A 19,848-nucleotide genomic window follows, 5' to 3' on the forward strand; every position below is an offset into this window, starting at 1 on the left:
CTTTAAAGCAAATATAATCAAGCAATTCTTCTATCACACAAGTCAATTTGCAAAATCCCCAGTTCCAATCGCGGCCATTTCCTTCTAGAGTTCATATGATGTTTTAATTCCCAGGTGTCCGAGTCTACATATGCCCCAGTTGGCTCTATGAATGGTATGGGTTTCAAGCCGTTCGATTTAGTTATCCCATTTGCCATAAGAACAGGAGAAATAACAGGTGAGTCAAAAGGGAAATTCTTTTGTTTTTTTTTTAATGAAACTGAAAAGCTATGGACACGCTTGACATGGAAAATGATTTTTTTACGTATGTTACAAATACCTTTTAGTTAATATAATTGCACTAAGTTTTAGATTGCAATTTTCATTCTTTCATTAATTTTCTGGTCTTGTGGCACGAAGTTTGCAGCCTAGTCCAAGTTTCTGATTTTTCTCTTGGGGGAGTTTCTCTTCCAGTAATATAGGCTGGATATGATCTCTGAGTGTGCTGCGGTTTTCAGTACCTCAAATGTTAGCGCAGCTTCTGTCCTGCACTGACTGATTTGTAATCTGTTTTCTCTGCCCTCCTTGAGGCTGTAACTTCTTTCTCTCCTCTCCATTGCAGATCTGGGTAAAACCCAATTTCTCTAACTGCAGCTATCTGTAAGGCATCATTCAGACTTCCGATTTGAGTATGAATGCTTTCCACTGTTTTCACAGATAGTACTTGTTCCTATGATGGTCTATTGGGCCATTCAGATGTCTGTGATTTTTCGCGGATCAAGAGGTCTTTGGAAAATCACAGAGACATATCTGATTTTGATCAGTCTGATCTACATAATTAATTAATTTTTTCTCGTACGTGAGAAAAATTGATGTCTGAATGAGGCCTTAGGGCCCTGTCTCACATAGCGACGCACCAGCGATCCCGACAACGATATGAACTTGTCAGGATCGCTGGTGTGTCGCTACATGATCGCTGGTGAGCTGTCAAAAATGCAGCTTCACCAGCGACACGCGGGTAACAAGCGACGCACGTCGCTTAGTTACCCACTGTGTACCTTAGTTACCAGCGCGCTGGTGCAGGGAGCTGGTAACCAAGGTACACATCGGGTTTCTAAGCGGCGCGCCGCACTTAGAAACCCGATGTGTATCTTGATTACCAGCTCCCTGCACCAGCGCTCTGGTAACTAAGGTACACATCGGGCTTCTAAGCGCTGCGCATGTTTACCTTAGTTACCAGCGCCAGCTCGCTGATCGCTGGTCTCCCGCCTGTCACATGTAGCGCCGCATGCTGGCCAGCAGGAGACCAGCGATCAAAAAAATGTCCTGGCCATTCCAGGACGATCAGCGATACCCGGCAGGGGGGCTGGTCAGTGTCACACACACCGATCTCGCTGGTGAGATCGCTGTTGCGTCACAAAACTTGTGACTCAGCAGTGATCTCGCTAGCGAGATCGCTGTGTGTGACGGGGGCTTTAGCCTGAGATAAGAGAAGATGGAGCAGAAAGGGTTGTCAGAACCGAGCAGAATCTGTAATGTTTTTGCAAAAGCTTTGAGCTAAGTAACCGACTTACAGACACCATGCTGCACAATGGTGACATTATTTTTTTAAGTTACCTAACTTTTGCATTTAGGAAGCAAATGAACAATAAAAAGAAATTTGTGCAAATGTATACGCGACCTTTATGCCTGAACAGGACTTCCTTTTCACATATTTCTTTGGTTCCACTCTTTAGGTGAAGTCATCATGCCCTCGGGCAAGGCCGCCCCTGCAGATATTGTAGACAATAAGGACGGCACAGTGTCCGTGCGCTATGTGCCAACAGAGACTGGACTCCACGAGTTACATATCAAGTGTAATGGAGCCCATATTCCAGGTAGAGTAAGGCTTAGAAGGTGTTTTCTTAGATAATCTGGGTACTTCTCCATTTTCTGGACACCACTACAATTCCTATTCTGGTCATGGCCTTTCCCTTCATCCTCCAGTCCCAGCCCCTTTGCCAGGGTGCAAAGTACAAAAATGTGGCTGATTTGCAAGTCTTCAAAATGGATCCACAGATAGCCTCTTCCAAATATCTTTTTAACTGAGCCCGATTTTCTTATCGTATCAGAGAAGGGCATCAAAATGCGCGAAGTGTCTTCACATAAATACTGACAAGGGATGAGTGGACCCGTGGAAGATCGGGTTTTAGCAAACTTTAGTCCAAAGTTTCGGTACCAGAACTGTACCCTAACTTACACCCAAAACCCATAAAAGTCAAAGGAGGCCCGAATGTTGGTGCTTGAAAAATGGCTTTGTCTTTCTCTTTTTCTCTCTTTCGCTCCCTTGCGCTCGCTCTTTCGCATTCTCTTTTGCACACTCTTTCCCTCCCTCTTTCTTTCCCTCCCTCTTTCTTTCCCTCCCTCTTTCTTTCCCTCCCTCTTTCTTTCCCTCCCTCTTTCTTTCCCTCCCTCTTTCGCGCTTTCTCTTTTACACTCTTTCTTGCTCTCTCGCACTTTCTCACGCGCTCTCACTTTGTTTCTCTTTCTTGCTCTCTCGCACTTTCTCATGCGCTCTCACTTTGTTTCTCTTTCTCTCACGCTCTCTTTTGCGCTCTCTTGCGCGCTCTTTGGCGCAGTCTTTCTCTTTCGCTCTCTCAAGCGCAATCTTTCTCTTTCGCCCTTTCGCTCTCTCTCCTCTTGTTCTTGCTCGCTCTTTTGCGCTCGCTCTCTCTCCTCTTTTGCTCTCTCTCCTCTTTTGCTCTCTCTCCTCTTTTGCTCTCTCTCCTCTTTCGCTCTCTCTCCTCTTTCGCTCTCTCTCCTCTTTCGCTCTCTCTCCTCTTTCGCTCTCTCTCCTCTTTCGCTCTCTCTCCTCTTTCGCTCTCTCTCCTCTTTCGCTCTCTTTTTCCATCATGCATGCACTGCAGTGAAAATTTGAAGGGTATATCAATCAGCACTGCGGATTCGGAATCTGCACAGTGTCAATTTATTCTGTAGATTTTGCAGTACAAAGAGTGAAGTGTGCAGCAAATGCATATCATTTATGCAACAAAATCTCCAATTTTTTTTTTTTTCTAACTGTGGCTTTTTCATTACTGTTCCAACCGTATGCAATAACGCTCAGTATTTCTAGATTTTTTTTTTTTTTTTTTTTGCATACCTCAGCAATACCTTTAAATAGGTTCTGCGGCACAAAAATAATCCTAAAATAAATTCTGGTGGTGCTTCTATAACTTTGCATACTAGTGCTGCCATCCAGTGGTAAGGGAGTGAATAGCCACACGTTTTACGGTATATTATATTGTAAAACTATTTTATTGCTTTATGTATTTTATTTATTTTTTAAATGTAACGATGTTAATGTTTCAAAAAGTTTATAAACTTTTGCCTATTATTGTAGTACAAGAGTTGTGCATGGACCTACACAAATGGTATAATTTTTCACATCATTTCATATTTCATCTTTTATTCCATTTATCTTTTCTTCAGCACTTACTATTTTTTATTTCTCATTTGGTTTTTTTAGAAAGTCCATTACAGTTTTATGTTAACTATCCCAACACTGGAAGTGTTTCAGCGTACGGACCAGGCCTTAGCTATGGAGTTGCACACAAGCCTGCCACGTTCACCATCGTTACAGAGGATGCAGGAGAAGGTACGACTTTCCTCCATTTATTCCATGTAATAATTGCCTTTCTGTAAACCTATAAAAGATACAAAGTCCTGGGTTTTTTTTCGTGTTCTGTGCTCATTTTGGACTTTTGTGCAATTTTTTTTTTCTTACCTGCATTAGGTGGTCTTGACCTGGCAATTGAGGGACCCTCAAAAGCCGAAATTAGCTGCATTGATAACAAAGATGGTACCTGTAGTGTGACCTACCTGCCGACCTTACCTGGAGATTACAGCATCCTGGTCAAATACAACGATACTCACATAGCCGGAAGCCCATTTATTGCCAAAATCACTGGTAAAATAAATTGAATTATTATGTCCCTAAGTAAATGATAACCTATAAAAAAAATTTTTTAAGGATTTTACTATAAGCGAGAAGAGCTCATCCAGTATACAAAAATTGGATCTTGGCCATATAGAGACATGTCCCTCCGTACATATGATCCCCACGGTGCACGCAGTGTTGCCGATTTTATTTTTCCAGGAGCCTCTGCAGAGTATACCACAATTATCAGATACTTGGGTGTTCCATTTCTGATACCCTAAAGAACTGGGGTCCCTTACATGTTTCACTAGGCGAGATGACTGCAACAGACCGAGAGGTGACCCTCTCCATTATTGGGTTAGAGAAGGAACCAAGCGATTGTTTCCGCCTGCTGGAAGAAAGGTTCACCTGATAGGAGTGGTTGTTCCAGAGGTTGATCTATTATCATTTTATCAGATGGGAGAACATGTGACCTTAAATATCCTTAATTTAAACAGAACTTGCAGGATCCGTCCAGCTTTAGTGATGTGCAGGTCCTGGTAGCTTCTTGTCATCCTGTCCTGCACTGATCAGACTGATCGTTGTTGGGCTGCAGGAGGAAGAGCTGTCCTGCGGCATGGTTCTCTCAGTGATTGTGATGGAGTCTGTATCAGTGCTCCTTGTCCTTGATATCAAAATGCCCAGTCTGTGAGGGGTCACTCTGTGACTGATGGATAAGGGTCCATAATGAGGACCCCCTTATATTAACTCTTATTATCCTGTTTCTTCCATGGAACCTTAGCATCTCTACTTTTGATCTACTTTATATTAAGCTTCCAATAATGCTTTGCATTAATTATATAAATATGTAAATTATCCAACCATAAATTGCATTACATATATGCAAATAATTTCCAGAAACACAGAAGGAATCATTTTCTGCTGTCGATTAATTCCAGGGACTTGAGAGCTGAGAACATGTATTGCTGATTTATTCAACTTGTGCAACTACTAATTTCCATGACTGTTCATTGTAATTCGCTTAATGTCGTTTCTGCCTTTTGCGGCTCGTTAGACGTGATGTCATCTGTTCTGCCTTTAGATGACAGCAGGAGACGTTCCCAAGTCAAACTGGGGTCCACGGCCGATTTCTTACTGGATATCAATGAGACCGATCTCAGCCTGCTGACGGCCAGCATTAAGGCCCCATCTGGTCACGATGAGCCTTGTCTTCTGAAGAGACTTCCCAATAACCACATTGGTAGGTACAAAACTAATGCTGAAGATTAGTTTATTTGATTATTATATACTTTGTGCTATATTTCTTTTTTTTATTTTAGCTAAGTTTATGCGGTTACATAGCATGAAATTTATTCTATATATGGTGCAGAATTATTATTGGAGACGATGAGCTCCATGTGTTTCTCCTCCAAACCTTCCTCTTTGATAGTCAGTAATATGGAGCATTCTTCGTCATGGTCCTGGTCTCCACACTGTTTAATCATTGGAGAAATTACCATTGGGATCCCCCATGGACCCAATAAATGACTAGTATGGGCCTCTTCATAATGATCTCTTTGCTTGAGAAGTAAAACTGCCAAATGTATGTGTGGCGCCCCTGAGGCTCAGTCGCCACAGAGGTACTGCACCTCCTCCTGAGGTGTGATGTCCCACCATCCAGGTAAGTTGGAGGCTCCTGACCACGCTCCAACACCTGCACAAAGGCACATTGCGGCTCCCTGCTTGGAGTGTAGCAGAGCACCTTTGGTGGCTCCCTGCTTGGAACACGAAACGTGCTGGGAGGCGGGTGGAGTTAGACTACATAAGAGTGGGAAGGTTTAGAATTTCAGTTAGTTAGTTCGTTCGAGGTCAGTCACTCAGAGAGGAGTGAGGAGAGAAGATCCCTGGAAGAGGGATGAAGGAAGGAGGTGCTGCAGCAGATCTCAGTGACCTGGGTCTGCTGGCACGGGAAAGGAAAGAAGGAGAAAGATATTAAACCGAAACCTGATCTTCCATAAAAAGGAAGGAATAGTATGGAACGTAGGAGTAAAAGGGAACAGAGGACGTGGGTTAGAGGAAGAACCCTGCCTAGAAGTTCTAAGCGCAAGGCCGGGGCCCGGTCCCCGAGGTTGAATGGACACTAATGGTTCTACAGCAGACACCGGTGGAGTAGTGGGCTGTAAATGCACTACTCCCATCTAAGACTTGGGGGCACAACAGCAACATTGGTAGTGAGCCGGGACTCAGGAGTAAGGAGTCCCCGAAGCAGGCTACAGCTGTCTGCCGTACAAGTAGAGTTCTTGGGAAAGACTGTCAGGAGGCAATCCAGTGTAACTCAGTACTAGGAGTACTTCACACTTAAAGGCGCTATAGAGGAGACGTTCAGAAAGGCACTTGTTGGCAGAGTTTTGGAAGGGAGCATTCCATCTGGCCTGGAGGTTGATTGAGTCCCTGACCCAACACAGCACGGAGGCAGGCACCTGTGTGTACTACGGACTGTGAGTAAAGCTTTGGAACTAAAAGCCCTGATGTCTTCCATTCATTTTTGTGCCAACGCACCCAGCACCGCTACATTTGGGTACCAGCTCCTACACCGCCTGCACCTCTCCTCTACCCCGATATCTACACTGCCCTGGGGTTAGAGCTCCACCTGTGGGGAGCTTCACCATCTTGGCTGCAACACACCACCAGCCCCAGAGGATCTGCATGCAGCGTCGGCCTTACATCTCACTTGCCAAACACCACAAGTGGCGTCACAAACTATTCCATTAACTACATTCCACCATTCAATCTCCCCTTTTTACATTGGGCGCCCAGGGCCACGGACCGGGTCACCGCCGCTGTGACACATCCCGCTGACACCGGCCCGGTACCGAGTACCCCACAGCCCTGGGAGGGGGACTCATATGCAAGGCTTAGAAGAAAGTCATTGGGTCCTTGACCATTTTCCTGTGTAGAACCTAGATAATTCTGATGAAGGACAGAGAAAAGGCCAACTTTGTATTCCGCAACAAATAATGTTATATTACACTGATTTTTTTTTTTCAGGTATCTCTTTTATCCCTCGGGAGGTAGGAGAACATTTGGTCAGCATCAAGAAGAATGGCCGACATGTGCCCAACAGTCCTATATCCATCATGGTTTATCAATCTGAGATAGGAGATGCCAACAAGGTGAAAGTTTTTGGACCTGGGTTGACAGATGGACGTACCTATGAGATGTCAGATTTTGTGGTGGACACAAGAGAAGCTGGTTAGTACTCGATCTGTGATGCTACCTAAAATAAGGTTTTGGTTTTTTTTTTTAAAGGGTGTTAATTTTTTGCTTTTGTATAATTGCTCTCAGGTTATGGTGGACTCTCATTAGCAGTCGAAGGACCCAGCAAAGTTGATATACAAACTGAAGATTTGGATGATGGCACCTGCCAGGTGTCTTATTGCCCAACAGAGCCAGGAATTTACATCATATCAATCAAATTTGCAGATGAACACGTCCCTGGTAAGACCGGCCAGGCCTTGTGAACCTAAACTTGTGGACCTAAAACCATGACGTGACTTTAATAATATCAAGCTGCACTGTTGATGCTCCATAGATGGAGAATAAATCTCCAAAAATCTGTGTGTGAAAAATTGAATGTGCATAGTCCTCTTTAGCTGCTTTTTGTTGAAAAATAGACTTGCAGGGATTCTGTAGGAATAACAACGAACCATTCGTCTGATTAGTGGGGTAAAATGACAAGTTGCTGCATCCATACAAAATGCCTTCTGGTATTGCATCTCTTTCACTTAAATGGGACATGATGGAATTTCAGGCTGATTGTGCTGATTATAGGAGGTTTCAAAGGTTGAATCTCCACCAATCAAATATTTATATCCTATCTTAAAGAGAGGCCATCTTAAATGGAGGGATGTCCTACACTGGAGAGGCGAGGGGTCGGATGTCCTACACTGGAGGGGCGAGGGGTCGGATGTCCTACACTGGAGGGGCGAGGGGTCGGATGTCCTACACTGGAGGGGCGAGGGGTCGGATGTCCTACACTGGAGGGGCGAGGGGTCGGATGTCCTACACTGGAGGGGCGAGGGGTCGGATGTCCTACACTGGAGGGGCGAGGGGTCTGATGTCCTACACTGGAGGGGTGAGGGGTCTGATGCCCTACACTGGAGGGGCGAGGGGTCGGATGCCCTACACTGGAGGGGCGAGGGGTCGGATGCCCTACACTGGAGGGGCGAGGGGTCGGATGTCCTACACTAGGGGGGGCGAGGGGCCCGGATGTCCTCCACTGGGGGGAGCGAGGGCCCGGATGTCCTCCACTGGGGGGAGCGAGGGCCCGGATGTCCTCCGCTGGGGGAGCAAGGGGCCGGATGTCCTCCCCTGGGGGGGGGCAAGGGGCCGGATGTGGAGCGCCCAACCAGGGCTATCTGGGTACTCGGCATCGAGCCTGTTGATCTCAATGGGAGTTGTCACGGAAGCTGTGACCCGGTCCATGGACCTGGGGCTCCATGGCAAAAGGGGGTGAAAGGACAATGAAATAGAATTGATGAATAGTTTGTGACGCCACCTGTGGTGTTCAGCAAGTGAGATGTTAAGCCGACGCTGCATGCAGATCCTCTGGGACTGGTGGTGTGTTGCAGCCAAGATGGTGAAGCTCCCCACAAGTGGAGCTTTAGCCCCAGGGTAGTGTTGATGTAGGGGTAGCTGAGAGGCGCAGGCAGTGTAGAAGCTGGTACCCAGATGTAGCGGTACCAGGTGTGTTGGCGCAGGAATGAATGGAGGACACCCGGGCTTGTAGTTCCAAAGCTTTACTAAGTCTGTAGTACACACAGGTGCCTGCCTCCGTGCTGTGTCCTCCGGGTCAGGGACTCAGTCGACCTCCAGGCAAGATAGGACGATCCCTTCCAACACTCCGCCAACGTGTGCCTTTCTGAACGTCTCCTCTATAGTGCCTTTAAGTGTGAAGTACTCCCAGTACTGAGTTACACTGGAGTGCCTCCTGACTGATGTTCCCAAGAACTCTACTTGTCCGGCAGACAGCTGTAGCCTGCTTCGGGGACTCCTTGCTCCTGAATCCCGGCTCACTATCAATGTTGCTGTTGTGCCCCCAAGTCTTAGATGGGAGTAGTGCATTTACAGCCCACTACTCCACCGGTGTCTGCTGTAGAACCATTAGTGTCCATACAACCTCGGGGACCGGGCCCCGGCCTTGCTCTTAGAATTTCTAGGCAGGGTTCTTCCTCTAACCCACGTCCTCTGTTCCCTTTTACTCCTACGTTCCGTACTATTCTTTCCTTCTTATGGAAGATCAGGTTTCTGTTCAATGTCTTTCTCTTTCTTTCCTTTCCCATGCAAGCAGACCCAGGTCACTGAGATCTGCTGCTGCACCTCCTTCCTCCATCCCTCTCCCAGGGATCTTCTCCCCTCACTCACTAACCTCGAACTCTCTGACTGAAATTCTAAACCTTCCCACTCTTTTATGTATTCTAACTCCACCCGCCTCCCAGCACGTTTCGTGTTCCAAGCAGGGAGCCACCAAAGGTGCTCTGCTACACTGTAAGCAGGGAGCCGCAATGTGGCTTTGCTGAACTACCGAGTTGTGTGGGATGCGAGTGTTGGAGCGTGGTTAGGAGCCAGCAACTCACCTGGATGGTGGGGTACCACACCTCAGGAGGAGGTGCAGTACCTCTGTGGCAACTGAACCCTCAGGGGCACCACAGATGTCCTCTACTGGGGGGGGGGCAAGGGGCCGGATGTCCTACATTGGGGGCAATAGAGTTGAATGAAAAATGTAATTCCAACGATTAAGATGTGTGTCCCAATACTTTTCTCTGTTTAGTGTGTTAAATAAAATTCTGCATAATTATATTGCTTGCCTTTTTAAATTTTTTTTTTTTTTTTTTTTTTTTAATTTCAGGAAGCCCTTACACAGCCAAAGTGACTGGAGAAGGAAGAGTGAAGGAGAGCATTACACGGCGGAGAAAGGCACCGTCTGTTGCCACAGTGGGAGGCATCTGTGAGCTTAATCTAAAAATACCAGGTGAGATTACCAATTAATCTGCAGCTTCAACTTTTACTTGTCAAATATTTTCATATATCCTGAGCATACCTCCTTCATATTGCTTTGGATTCGGTAGCGCTGGGTGCCCGCTGGTGTTGGGACCCCCCGGCGCTCCGAGAAGAGGCACAGGACGGCTCCGGTGAGCAGAAGAGGCTTGAGTGGTCGGGGTGGACGGCGGGGCCGCCCGGGGAGCGGCGGCCATCTTGGACACGCGCTCTATCAGAGGGAGCGTGGCGTCCAGCTTCTAACGCTGCAGTGTCGCAGGGACAGAGACCTGTATCCTAGAGGAACTGAGGGGTATGCGGTGAGTGCCCTGAAAGACGGGCCCTGCATTATTCCCTCTTCTGTACTGACTCGCTGACCTGCTGGCGCCATTATTGTAGGGGAACCTGCTCCCCCTCCCATCGCTGCTGTCTCTGAGGGTGGATTCCCCTCCCTGCCATAGGAGCCTTAGTGATCTTCTGTCTGCACAGACTCTGCTCCCGAGCTATAATAATAAATAAACACCTGCTGTATATATAATTAAAATGGGAGGATTTCTGGACTGTACAATCTCAGCTCTACTGACGTATTTCACTGCTTTTCACCATGAATCGATCTAAAGGATCGACGGCAGCAGAAAAATTAAAGGAATTTGTCAGACCCGACCCTTCTGAGAGTGCACGTTCTCTGCGGACTGCCCCTTCACAATCTCAGCGTAAAAATCGCCCCTCAGAGAGTGGAGAGGAGGCTGAGCGGGAAGAAATGACCCTTAAACAGGCATCTGAGCAGCTGATGCAGGCTATCTCCCTCACTAGGACATCCCTGACGGAGAAAATAGAGGATGTCTATACTGAGGTGGGGAGACTCCGTCAGGATATGCAGGCCATGAGGGGGCGCATCACAGAGGTTGAGACGAGAGTGTCCCAGGTGGAAGACACCATTAAGCCTATGGAGGCTAAGTTAACCAAGGTAGCGGGGTCTATGAACGCCTGGAGGCAATAGGCAGACGGCCTAGAAAACAGAATGCGCCGGAATAACATCCGTGTCATCGGTCTGCCTGAACGCTCTGAAGGTCAGCACCCTAAGCAATTCCTAGAGGGCTGGCTTAAGGCCTCTCTGGGAGATGAATTCTCCTCGATGTTCGTGGTTGAGAGAGCCCATAGGATTCCCACCAAGCCCTTGCCTCCGGGAGCTCAACCTAGACCCTTCCTGGCACGTCTCCTCAATTGTGAAGATAGAGACACCATTCTACTCCTTGCACGACAAAAGAGTCCCCTGAAGTTCAACAACGCTGTGATCTCAATCTTCCCGGATTTCTCCATGGAACTCCAGAAGCAACGTGCGCAATTCATCGACATCAAGAAGCGGCTCAGGGAAAGGAACATTGTATACTCCATGATCTATCCGGCTCGGCTTCGGGTTGTCCACGGGGGTTCCTCCGTGTTTTCACGGATCCAGCGGAGGCTACCGAGTGGCTGCGGTCCCATAGAGCAGGGTTTCCCAACTCCAGTCCTCAAGGCGCACCAACAGATCATGTTTTCAGGATTTCCTTAGTATTGCTCAGGTGATAATTGCTTCACCTGTGCAATACAAAGGAAATCCTGAAAACATGATCTGTTGGTGTGCCTTGAGGACTGGAGTTGGGAAACCCTGCCATAGAGGATCTCCTGCAAAGGAATCCTAGAGTGTCTACTTTCATCTGGATCCTTTCATTGCAGGCCTAATCGGAGCTCTCCTGGCGGACACACATATATCTACAATACTGGACACTGCGATCAGTGATGGTATCCCCTTGTTTATTTTCTAATGGGAGCGCGGGACTTTGCTCCTATGTTACTAGGCTTATATCTTGTTTTCTTTTTTCAAAAGCTTTAGTTTTAGCTTTAAATGTTATTTACGTAGAACCTGCAGCCAATGGAAGTCCTGCTATTTGTGTGATGTCTCTGAGTTCTACTTGGGCGCTGATACGCAACATGTCCAGATAGGTGAGGATGGGTTCTGAATTAATATGCATGACATGGAATGTGAGGGGTATCAAAACCCCCCAGAAAAAGGTTAAAGTATTTTCACAAATCATACACTATCACCCTCACATTGTGGCTCTGGTTGAGACGCACTTGACTAGAGATACAGTTCGAAGTGTACAAAAACCATGGGTTCAGTGGTCTATACACGCATTTCACACCAGTTACTCCAGGGGGGTCTCATTACTAATACATAGGGACATTAGATGGGAGGTGCGGGAGGCCCGGAGGGACTCTGAAGGGCGCTTCATATTTGTGTATGCACTGATCAATTCTAGGAAATATGTTATTTTGTGTGTTTATAATCCCCCTCCAGCGGGTACGTCAATTCTCCAAAAAGCATTGAGTTTTGCTCTGAATTACCCAGACGCAGATGTCATCTGTATGGGGGACTTTAATTTGGTTATGAATAATCGCCTTGACAGATTGAGACTAGATGATGGACACAAGGTGGGACCCCGGCAGCGGCTGTGTCCCAATTATCACAGTTTATAGAAAATAGTGGATGGTTGGTCCTATGGAGAACGCGCCACCCAGAGATAACAGAATATACTTGTCATTCATCCACTAAGCGTTCCTTATCCCGCATAGATTACATTTTTGGATCTAGTGGTCTAGCAATGTGGGTGGATAGTATTGAGCATGGGAGTAGAGGGATTTCAGATCATAGCCCAATCATTCTTAAACTCAAATATGGCCCACCAGGTAGTAGGATGACATGGAAATTAAACCCTTTCTGGTTGAAATTGGTTAAGTCACCTGATAGAACAATTGACCAATTACATGATTTCGTGTCCTCCCACCCCGAACCCCGGAATGTTAATTTATTTTGGGACACCCTTAAGGTGTACTTGAGGGGTTGCTTATCTTCCATGATCTCCTACATCAAACGGGTGACGTTGAGGGAGGATGACGAAATAGAGCAACGATTGAAAGATTCTGAGGCAGCTTATATATCCGATCAAACTAGTGGTAATAGAGTGGAGTGGTTGACTGCCCAAAGATTATATACTCAACATATAGACTCTAAGTCCAAACGTAAATTATTCTTCACTCGCCAGTCCTATTTTGAATTAGGGAACCAATCTAGTAAATTTTTGGCCTATTTGGTGCGGCAGCACAATACAACTAACACAATATTACAGATCCGCAGTCTAGACGGTACATTGGTGTCCTCAACCGAAGAAATAATGGGATGTTTCCATGATTATTATAGTTCACTATACAGTTTACATACAGTAACCCGAGTCCTCAGGATTTCTCAACATGGCAATTATTTTTGACGTCATGTTGTTTATTTAGAAAAAAAAGACTATATATGGTAGATGATACAGGTTTGGTTAGGCCAATATTAGACAGGGGTCCAACAACAAGAAAATTTGTGGCAGGCTCCGAGAAACATTGCCCTCCATAGTAGAGGGCTGTGGGGATTTCATTCGGCTTCATGCAGCCTGTGCCATGTAATGACTAAAACGCATACTTTTAAACTTTTAGGTAACTTTCAGGCCCCCGTATGCATTAGATAAATATCAGACGTGTCCACCACGGTGGAAGTAACAGACCGCCTGATGTGTGTGAGATGGCTCCCCACTCTCACCCCGACAGGTGGTTCTGATCCTTCTGGTTTCCGGGCAGATAAGCCGCTGGTAGACAAGTCTTATTTCTTCTGTGCTCCTGATATCTCTCTATACATTTACTATTTGTATACCACCTTGTTCTAATGTGTTCTATACTTTTATAGTTACTTTGTTCCTATTGGCATTGTCACGAGAGGCTCTTTCACAAACTCTGCCTTTTACTTCATCTTCTGGACCGAAGCAGCCTCGTCAATCTACTCCCTGTACTCCGCTGACCAGGGCAGCTAAGGCGCTCGGGCCAGAGGAGGGTGTGTGGTGTATAATATTGAGCATGGCTAGGAATTTAGCTTGTTCACTAGGCTGGACAACTCACATGACATGGGGGAAATATTGTTAAAGGGTTATTCCCCCCAAAATGATTTATCCCCTACCATTTTGATAACTTGCTGACAACTAGGTGTCGAACCGATGGAACCCCCAACGATTCCCTAGCCCTATCCTTATGGCGCTTTCACATTGTGGTCTGTGTCCCCGTCGGGGCATACGTTCGAAATCCCTCGCAAAATGGGGTCCGGACGTATGCGGTGACGGGGCCAATAGACTGTAATGATGACGGCAGTGCGACATGTGCTCTGCCGTGCACTTTTTTCGGGAGTGTACGCCTACACGATGCGGACACTCAGACATAGTGGAATGCATGCGAATGTTCGACTCCTGTAGGAGTACACTCCCGAAAAAAGGGCGCACTTTTGCTCTGCCGTCACCATTACAGTCTGTGGCCCCGTCATCGCATATGTCCGGGCGACGTTTTGCAGGGGGTTTCGGACATATGCCCCGTAGGGGACACAGAACGCAATGTGAAAGCACCTTTAGTGCAGCAAAGGTGCACATTTTTTTGCCTCCGCTCCATTCATTACCAATTGGACTGCTAGATAAAGCAGAGTACAGGCAGGATTTAGCTTTTTCAGCAATCCTATAGAGAGTGAATAAATTGGAGCTTGCGCACGTCCGCAGCCCTGTCCTGAATGGAGCAGAGTCTCGTTCTTGAGGTTCCAGAGCACCGATTTCAGGATCGCTGGGGTTACCAGTGGTAAAACCCTAATGATCAGCATATTATCCCCACTTCTATGGAAAGGAGATGACTTTCTTTTGGAGAATGACCCTTTAATATCATGAAAATTTATATTTTTTTGAAACCTTAATTTCATTGCTTTATCCATAGCAATTGGTTTTGCTCATGTTCTAAATGCTTCAATTCCAAAGCGTTTTTATATATAAATTTTGGGTACCACTAGGAAGTGAAAAGCCCATGCTAAACATTTTTCAAGAAAATTTTTTCCTAATATGGATGTAACTAAATTGCATCAGAACACATTGAGTCTTAAAGGGGTTGTTCGACTTCTTGAGAAAGAAAGGGTCAGAAGTGGTGGCTATGACATGTCATACCAGTCCCGTGACCAATGCAACCAATAAATGTTTGAAAAAAAGAAAATATTTGCTGGATCTCTATTGCTCTTATGTTTTTTTTTAGGTCAGATTTTCCCATTAAACTGAATGGGTTCATTAAGAAATGGTCGTCATGGACAATGATCTATATGACAGCTGTTTTTAAATAAATAACTAAAAGCAAGTCAAAATAATAAAAAAAATTAAAAAGAAGATATGAAAATCTCAAGGCACAGATTTAAAAAAAAATATGAAAAAATGTAAAAAAAAAAAAAAAAGTGTATAACTAAAGAACTTTAATAATGTTTAAAACAAAAATACTAAGTTTTTTTTTCATTGATACGTATGCATTTTACATGGACTCGTATAATAATACATCCATATCGTAGCATGTAAATGTTAGCTTGAATCTACGTGAATTATTGCCTATCTTCAGATTTTGCCTCCCGTCCTCATCCCTGTCTGCTCTTACAAAAAAAATTTCTACACCGGTTCTTTGAAACCATTTAGGCTCTGCTCAGATCTGCATTGAAGCCTCTGTCTGGCCAAAAATACCATAGAATATTTTTCTGTAAAAAGTAAAGACCCCGCGACTTGAAAGTAGACAGACCCCATTCCAGCCAAATGGGTTCCATTGGGTGCCACTGGGTTCGATTTTCGAGATGGATCTAGCACTTCTTTTCTAATCCCGGACAACCCCTTTAAGGTTACAATAGAATTTCCAGTAATATAGACGTGTAAAAATCTTAACCATCTACATTCACATTCAACCTTTCAAGTACAAGCCACTGAAGCATGAAGCATGCGGGCTACGCGCAGGATAATTCTCCATCTGCCCAGTATTGTACGCTATGGTCTGCTGGTTTGCTGATTACATCCATTTTCTGTGCTCGGACAGTGCTGGCGATTTTCCTGGTGACATGACAGTAAGTCATCTTCACTTGTTCTTCCCAGAAATCGATATGCGAGAACTGTCTGCTGAAGTCACCAGTCCCTCGGGAAGAACAGATGATGCCGAAATCGTTGACCTTGGCCACAACACCTGTTGCGTGCGCTTCATACCCCAAGAGATGGGAGTGCATACAGTGAGCGTAAAGTACAGAGGGGAGCACGTACCGGGAAGTCCTTTCCAGTTTACAGTGGGACCACTGGGAGAAGGAGGAGCTGAGAAAGTCAAGGCTGGAGGTCCTGGTCTAGAGAGGGCAGAAGCTGGAATTCCAGGTAGGAAACGTAACCAGCAATGGTATCCAGATAAACCACCATTAATGGGATATTTTAAAGGGTAAAGACATCATATGGGATCTTATGATAGTGCCAAGTAGAGAATGAATAACTTACGTGGCCACTGCTCTGTCGCATCTCGGTAGCGGAATTCAGCATATGGACGCGGGAAGCTGGTGCTGGTGGACTTTCCATAGCTGTCGAAGGGCCAAGCAAAGCTGAGATTTCCTTTGAGGACCGAAAGGATGGATCCTGTGGGGTTTCCTATGTTGTTCAAGAGCCCGGTATGTTTTTTTCAGAACTAAATACTGCGATGCATGAACTAAATACATCTATATAGTTTTCATTGTTGTATTATCAGGTAGATGAATGAGGGCATCTGAGTAGCTCACACTTAAGTAGTCGTCAAGGTTTGACTAATCAGAATTATTGCACCTTCAGTGGAGAGAGCAGTTTTTGCATTGTGGTTAGGGTTATAATTGACCATGTGAGTTCCTTGAATATTCACTTTATGAACAAAAGTATTGTGCCCCCTCCACAGGAAATCTTCATATTTATATCAATGAATTTAGAATGGGAGGTCATAAAAATTCCTGAAGTCGGTCTCCCATTGGCAGTTATAACAGCTCCCGCTCTTCTGGGAAGACTTTCTACAAGATTTTGGAGGTGTCTGTAGGAATTTTTGCCCTTTCATCCAGAAGAGCATTAGTGAGGTCAGACCCTGATGTTGGAGGAGAGGCCGGGCTCACAATCCCTGCTCTAATTCATTCATTTACCATAAGCTTGATGTCCAGGCTCTGTGTGGTCAGTTGTGTTCCTCCACTCCAAACTCCCCCCAACCATGTCTGTATGGACCTTGTGCACTGGGTACATTATGGTGAACAGAAAAGACCCATCCTCACAAAGTTGGACGCTACAATTGTCCACAATGTCTTGTACTGAAGCATTATGATTTCCCTTCACCATAACTAAATGGCAGCGGCTGACCACTGAAAAACAAGCCCATATTGTTATCCCTCCTCCATCAACCTGTACAGCAGACACAATGCAGTCAGGTGGGTAACATTCTCCTGGAATCACCAAACCCAGACTACTCTATCAGACGTCAGTCTGGGAAGTCTGATACGTCACTGCACAGAACACGTTTCCTCCACAGTCCAGTGGTGGAGACTTTACACCACTCCATCAGATGCTCGGCACTGTGCTTGGTGATATAAGGCTGCATGCAGCTGCTCGGCCATGAAGCTCTAGGCGAGGTGCAGTGTTAGTGCTGATGTTAATACCAGAGGAAATCTGGACTTTGCAATTATGGAGTCAATAGAGCAGTGGTGTTCTCTTCTGCCCTCTGCATCTCAACATTGGGTGACCCCACTCTGTAAACGCTACGGGGTCTCCATTTTGTGGCTGAGTTGCCACGGTTCCTTTTACTTCTCAAAAATATCACTCGTAGTTGATGGAGGAAGATTTAAGAGAGAAAGGAAAAAATGCATAGGCTAAAATGGAGAATAATCTTCCCGTTTTCCCTTATTTCAGGTGACTACGAAGTGATCATCAAGTTCAACGATGAACATATCCCACAGAGTCCATTCATGGTTCCGATCATCGCACCCTCTGATGACGCCCGCCGGCTCACTGTCTCTAGTCTTCAGGTGAGGCACAAGGAAGCATCTCTTCTGGCTGCCACCTAGTGACCCATTAAGTCCTTGTTCTCAAGTCTAGCAAAGAGGATGCGCAGGACTAATTTATATGATATATCTCATATTGTACAGATGGCACAAAGAGACTATTGCCCATAGCTATCAATCCGATATTAAGGCTGAGTGCAGACGGACTTTTTAGCCCTGCAGATGTTTCCGCGCAGAATGGAAGAAATCCGCAGGTCAAATGACCTGCATTTTTCCTGCGGATTTCTTCCATTTTTTAATGCGGTTTTCCTGCGGTTTTTGTGCGGTTTTCCACTGCGGATTCCCCCCTGCAGATTTGGAGACAGGGGAGGTGGAAAACCGCACAAAAGATTTAACATGCTGCGGATTTTGTACCGCGGAAAAATATAATATATTATATATATATTATATATATAATATATATATTATATATATATATAATTTTTTTTTTTTTTTTTTTTAATTGCATGTTTTTATTACAGGTTTTTTAGCATTTTTAGTTTTGCAACACAAATATGAACAAATTAATAATACGTATTGTTTTTGTTTTGTATCGCCTTTTTAAATGAATTAAATTAGCTTTTTTTTTTCTTGGCTACAGAGCAAAAATAAACATCATATTATTTTTCACCTTTTTGCAATTGTGATAATATCACCAACCCTCATATATGCATGTGAGTGTTAGACGCATGAAACCGGGCTTATAATGGGGTCCATCGGGTTTCGCCATGTCTGTATTTTTCAGGGGAAGCATTGCATTTCATGCTGCAGTGTTTTTCTCAACTAATATGGCAAAAATATGCAAGATGGCCTCAGATGCAAGTGTACACAGATCTCCCCCCCCCCCCCCCCCCGGGGGGGGCTATTCACAGGGTCATTAATTGGTCACGGTGGCATTATGGTGTATTTCTTGTGTTTCATTTAAAGACCTTTGACAGGATTTCTTTCTACGATGCGGTTACCTGCTAAAGAGGGAGATCAAGTGTGATTATGTTGTCACATCTGTACAGAGGAATCCCTGTGCAGCGCTGGAAAGCTCAGTCCCCCTTTAGCATTTAGCTGGAAACTGACGGTTTGTTGAGAAGTCCCCGCTATAGGGGGACTTCAGATGTCTTTATTACCTGTTTCACCTTTCTTCCTCTAACGGGCATTGATCAAAAAGCTGCACCTAAAAAGGCATTGCTTTATTTTCCACAGATGGTGCCACCACTGGCCTTATTAGTCAATAAATAAGGCTAAGCTGCAATACCGAAAACGGACAGTGGGCAGCAGTGGCGCTGTTTCTAAGGGGGAAAAAAAAAGCATGGACTAGCTATGTGCAGCTTCAAGTACAATAAAACACCATCCTTAGGGGGCTTTTCCAGTTTCAGGAATCCATTGTCCCTTATAACAGTTTTCTTTAAAACAAAAATATGCGCTTTATTCCCACCTGATCCCGATGTCCGTTATTGTCTCCAGCGCTACTGTCTCGTCAACAGCGCTGCCGAGGGCTTCCCAAAAGTAAAACAAATTTTTTAAAGGAATTGTCTAAGAAAATGCTCAAAAAATTGAAAAATGTATAATAACGGAAGCAAAACCCCCCTTACCGATCCTCTACCACTCCCGTTCCAATTCTTCCCAGCTCCTTATCCAGACTCTGTATTTTGTGGTCTGAATGGACGGTCGTGCAACTGCTGCAGCCAATCACGGGATGCAGCAGTGACTGACGCATCACAGCTACCACCAGGGATTGACTGCAGCGGTCACATATCTATCCAGAGACTACCAGTGGGGAACCTCAGAAGTGCTGGACTGGGGTCAACAAGGATTGGGGAGATGAGTATAGTACAACATATATTATTTTACACCGGTCTGAGCAGTTTACTGAGACATAGCTGCACGTCTTCTATGCAAAATTACTGAACTGGAAGCTGTTTCCTTGGGAACATCATGCTTGAAATGCTTAAAGATACTTGGTTATGTAAGAATCTTTCTTCATGATTTGATTAAAGGAGTATTTCAGATTTTA

At 45.3% G+C, this 19,848-nt stretch overlaps 1 protein-coding gene across 4 annotated transcripts in view; it reads left to right on the forward strand.

The window, feature by feature from the left end:
- Nucleotides 1–19,848, forward strand: part of FLNB (filamin B) — a 251,435-nt gene that overhangs the window by 212,966 nt on the left and 18,621 nt on the right. For all 4 annotated transcript variants that reach the window (XM_073563895.1, XM_073563896.1, XM_073563897.1 and 1 more), the window contains 11 exons: nucleotides 115–217; nucleotides 1,716–1,856; nucleotides 3,485–3,613; nucleotides 3,752–3,925; nucleotides 4,977–5,135; nucleotides 6,923–7,126; nucleotides 7,220–7,372; nucleotides 9,783–9,905; nucleotides 15,910–16,176; nucleotides 16,323–16,460; nucleotides 17,710–17,825. In XM_073563895.1, the coding sequence (XP_073419996.1) occupies nucleotides 115–217; nucleotides 1,716–1,856; nucleotides 3,485–3,613; nucleotides 3,752–3,925; nucleotides 4,977–5,135; nucleotides 6,923–7,126; nucleotides 7,220–7,372; nucleotides 9,783–9,905; nucleotides 15,910–16,176; nucleotides 16,323–16,460; nucleotides 17,710–17,825 (1,707 nt within the window). The remainder of the gene's footprint in view (nucleotides 1–114; nucleotides 218–1,715; nucleotides 1,857–3,484; nucleotides 3,614–3,751; nucleotides 3,926–4,976; nucleotides 5,136–6,922; nucleotides 7,127–7,219; nucleotides 7,373–9,782; nucleotides 9,906–15,909; nucleotides 16,177–16,322; nucleotides 16,461–17,709; nucleotides 17,826–19,848) is intronic.

This window comes from Dendrobates tinctorius, unplaced genomic scaffold, assembly GCF_039654945.1.
Source record: "Dendrobates tinctorius isolate UK_male_01 unplaced genomic scaffold, ASM3965494v1 ptg000406l, whole genome shotgun sequence".
NCBI classification, from domain to species: domain Eukaryota; kingdom Metazoa; phylum Chordata; class Amphibia; order Anura; family Dendrobatidae; genus Dendrobates; species Dendrobates tinctorius.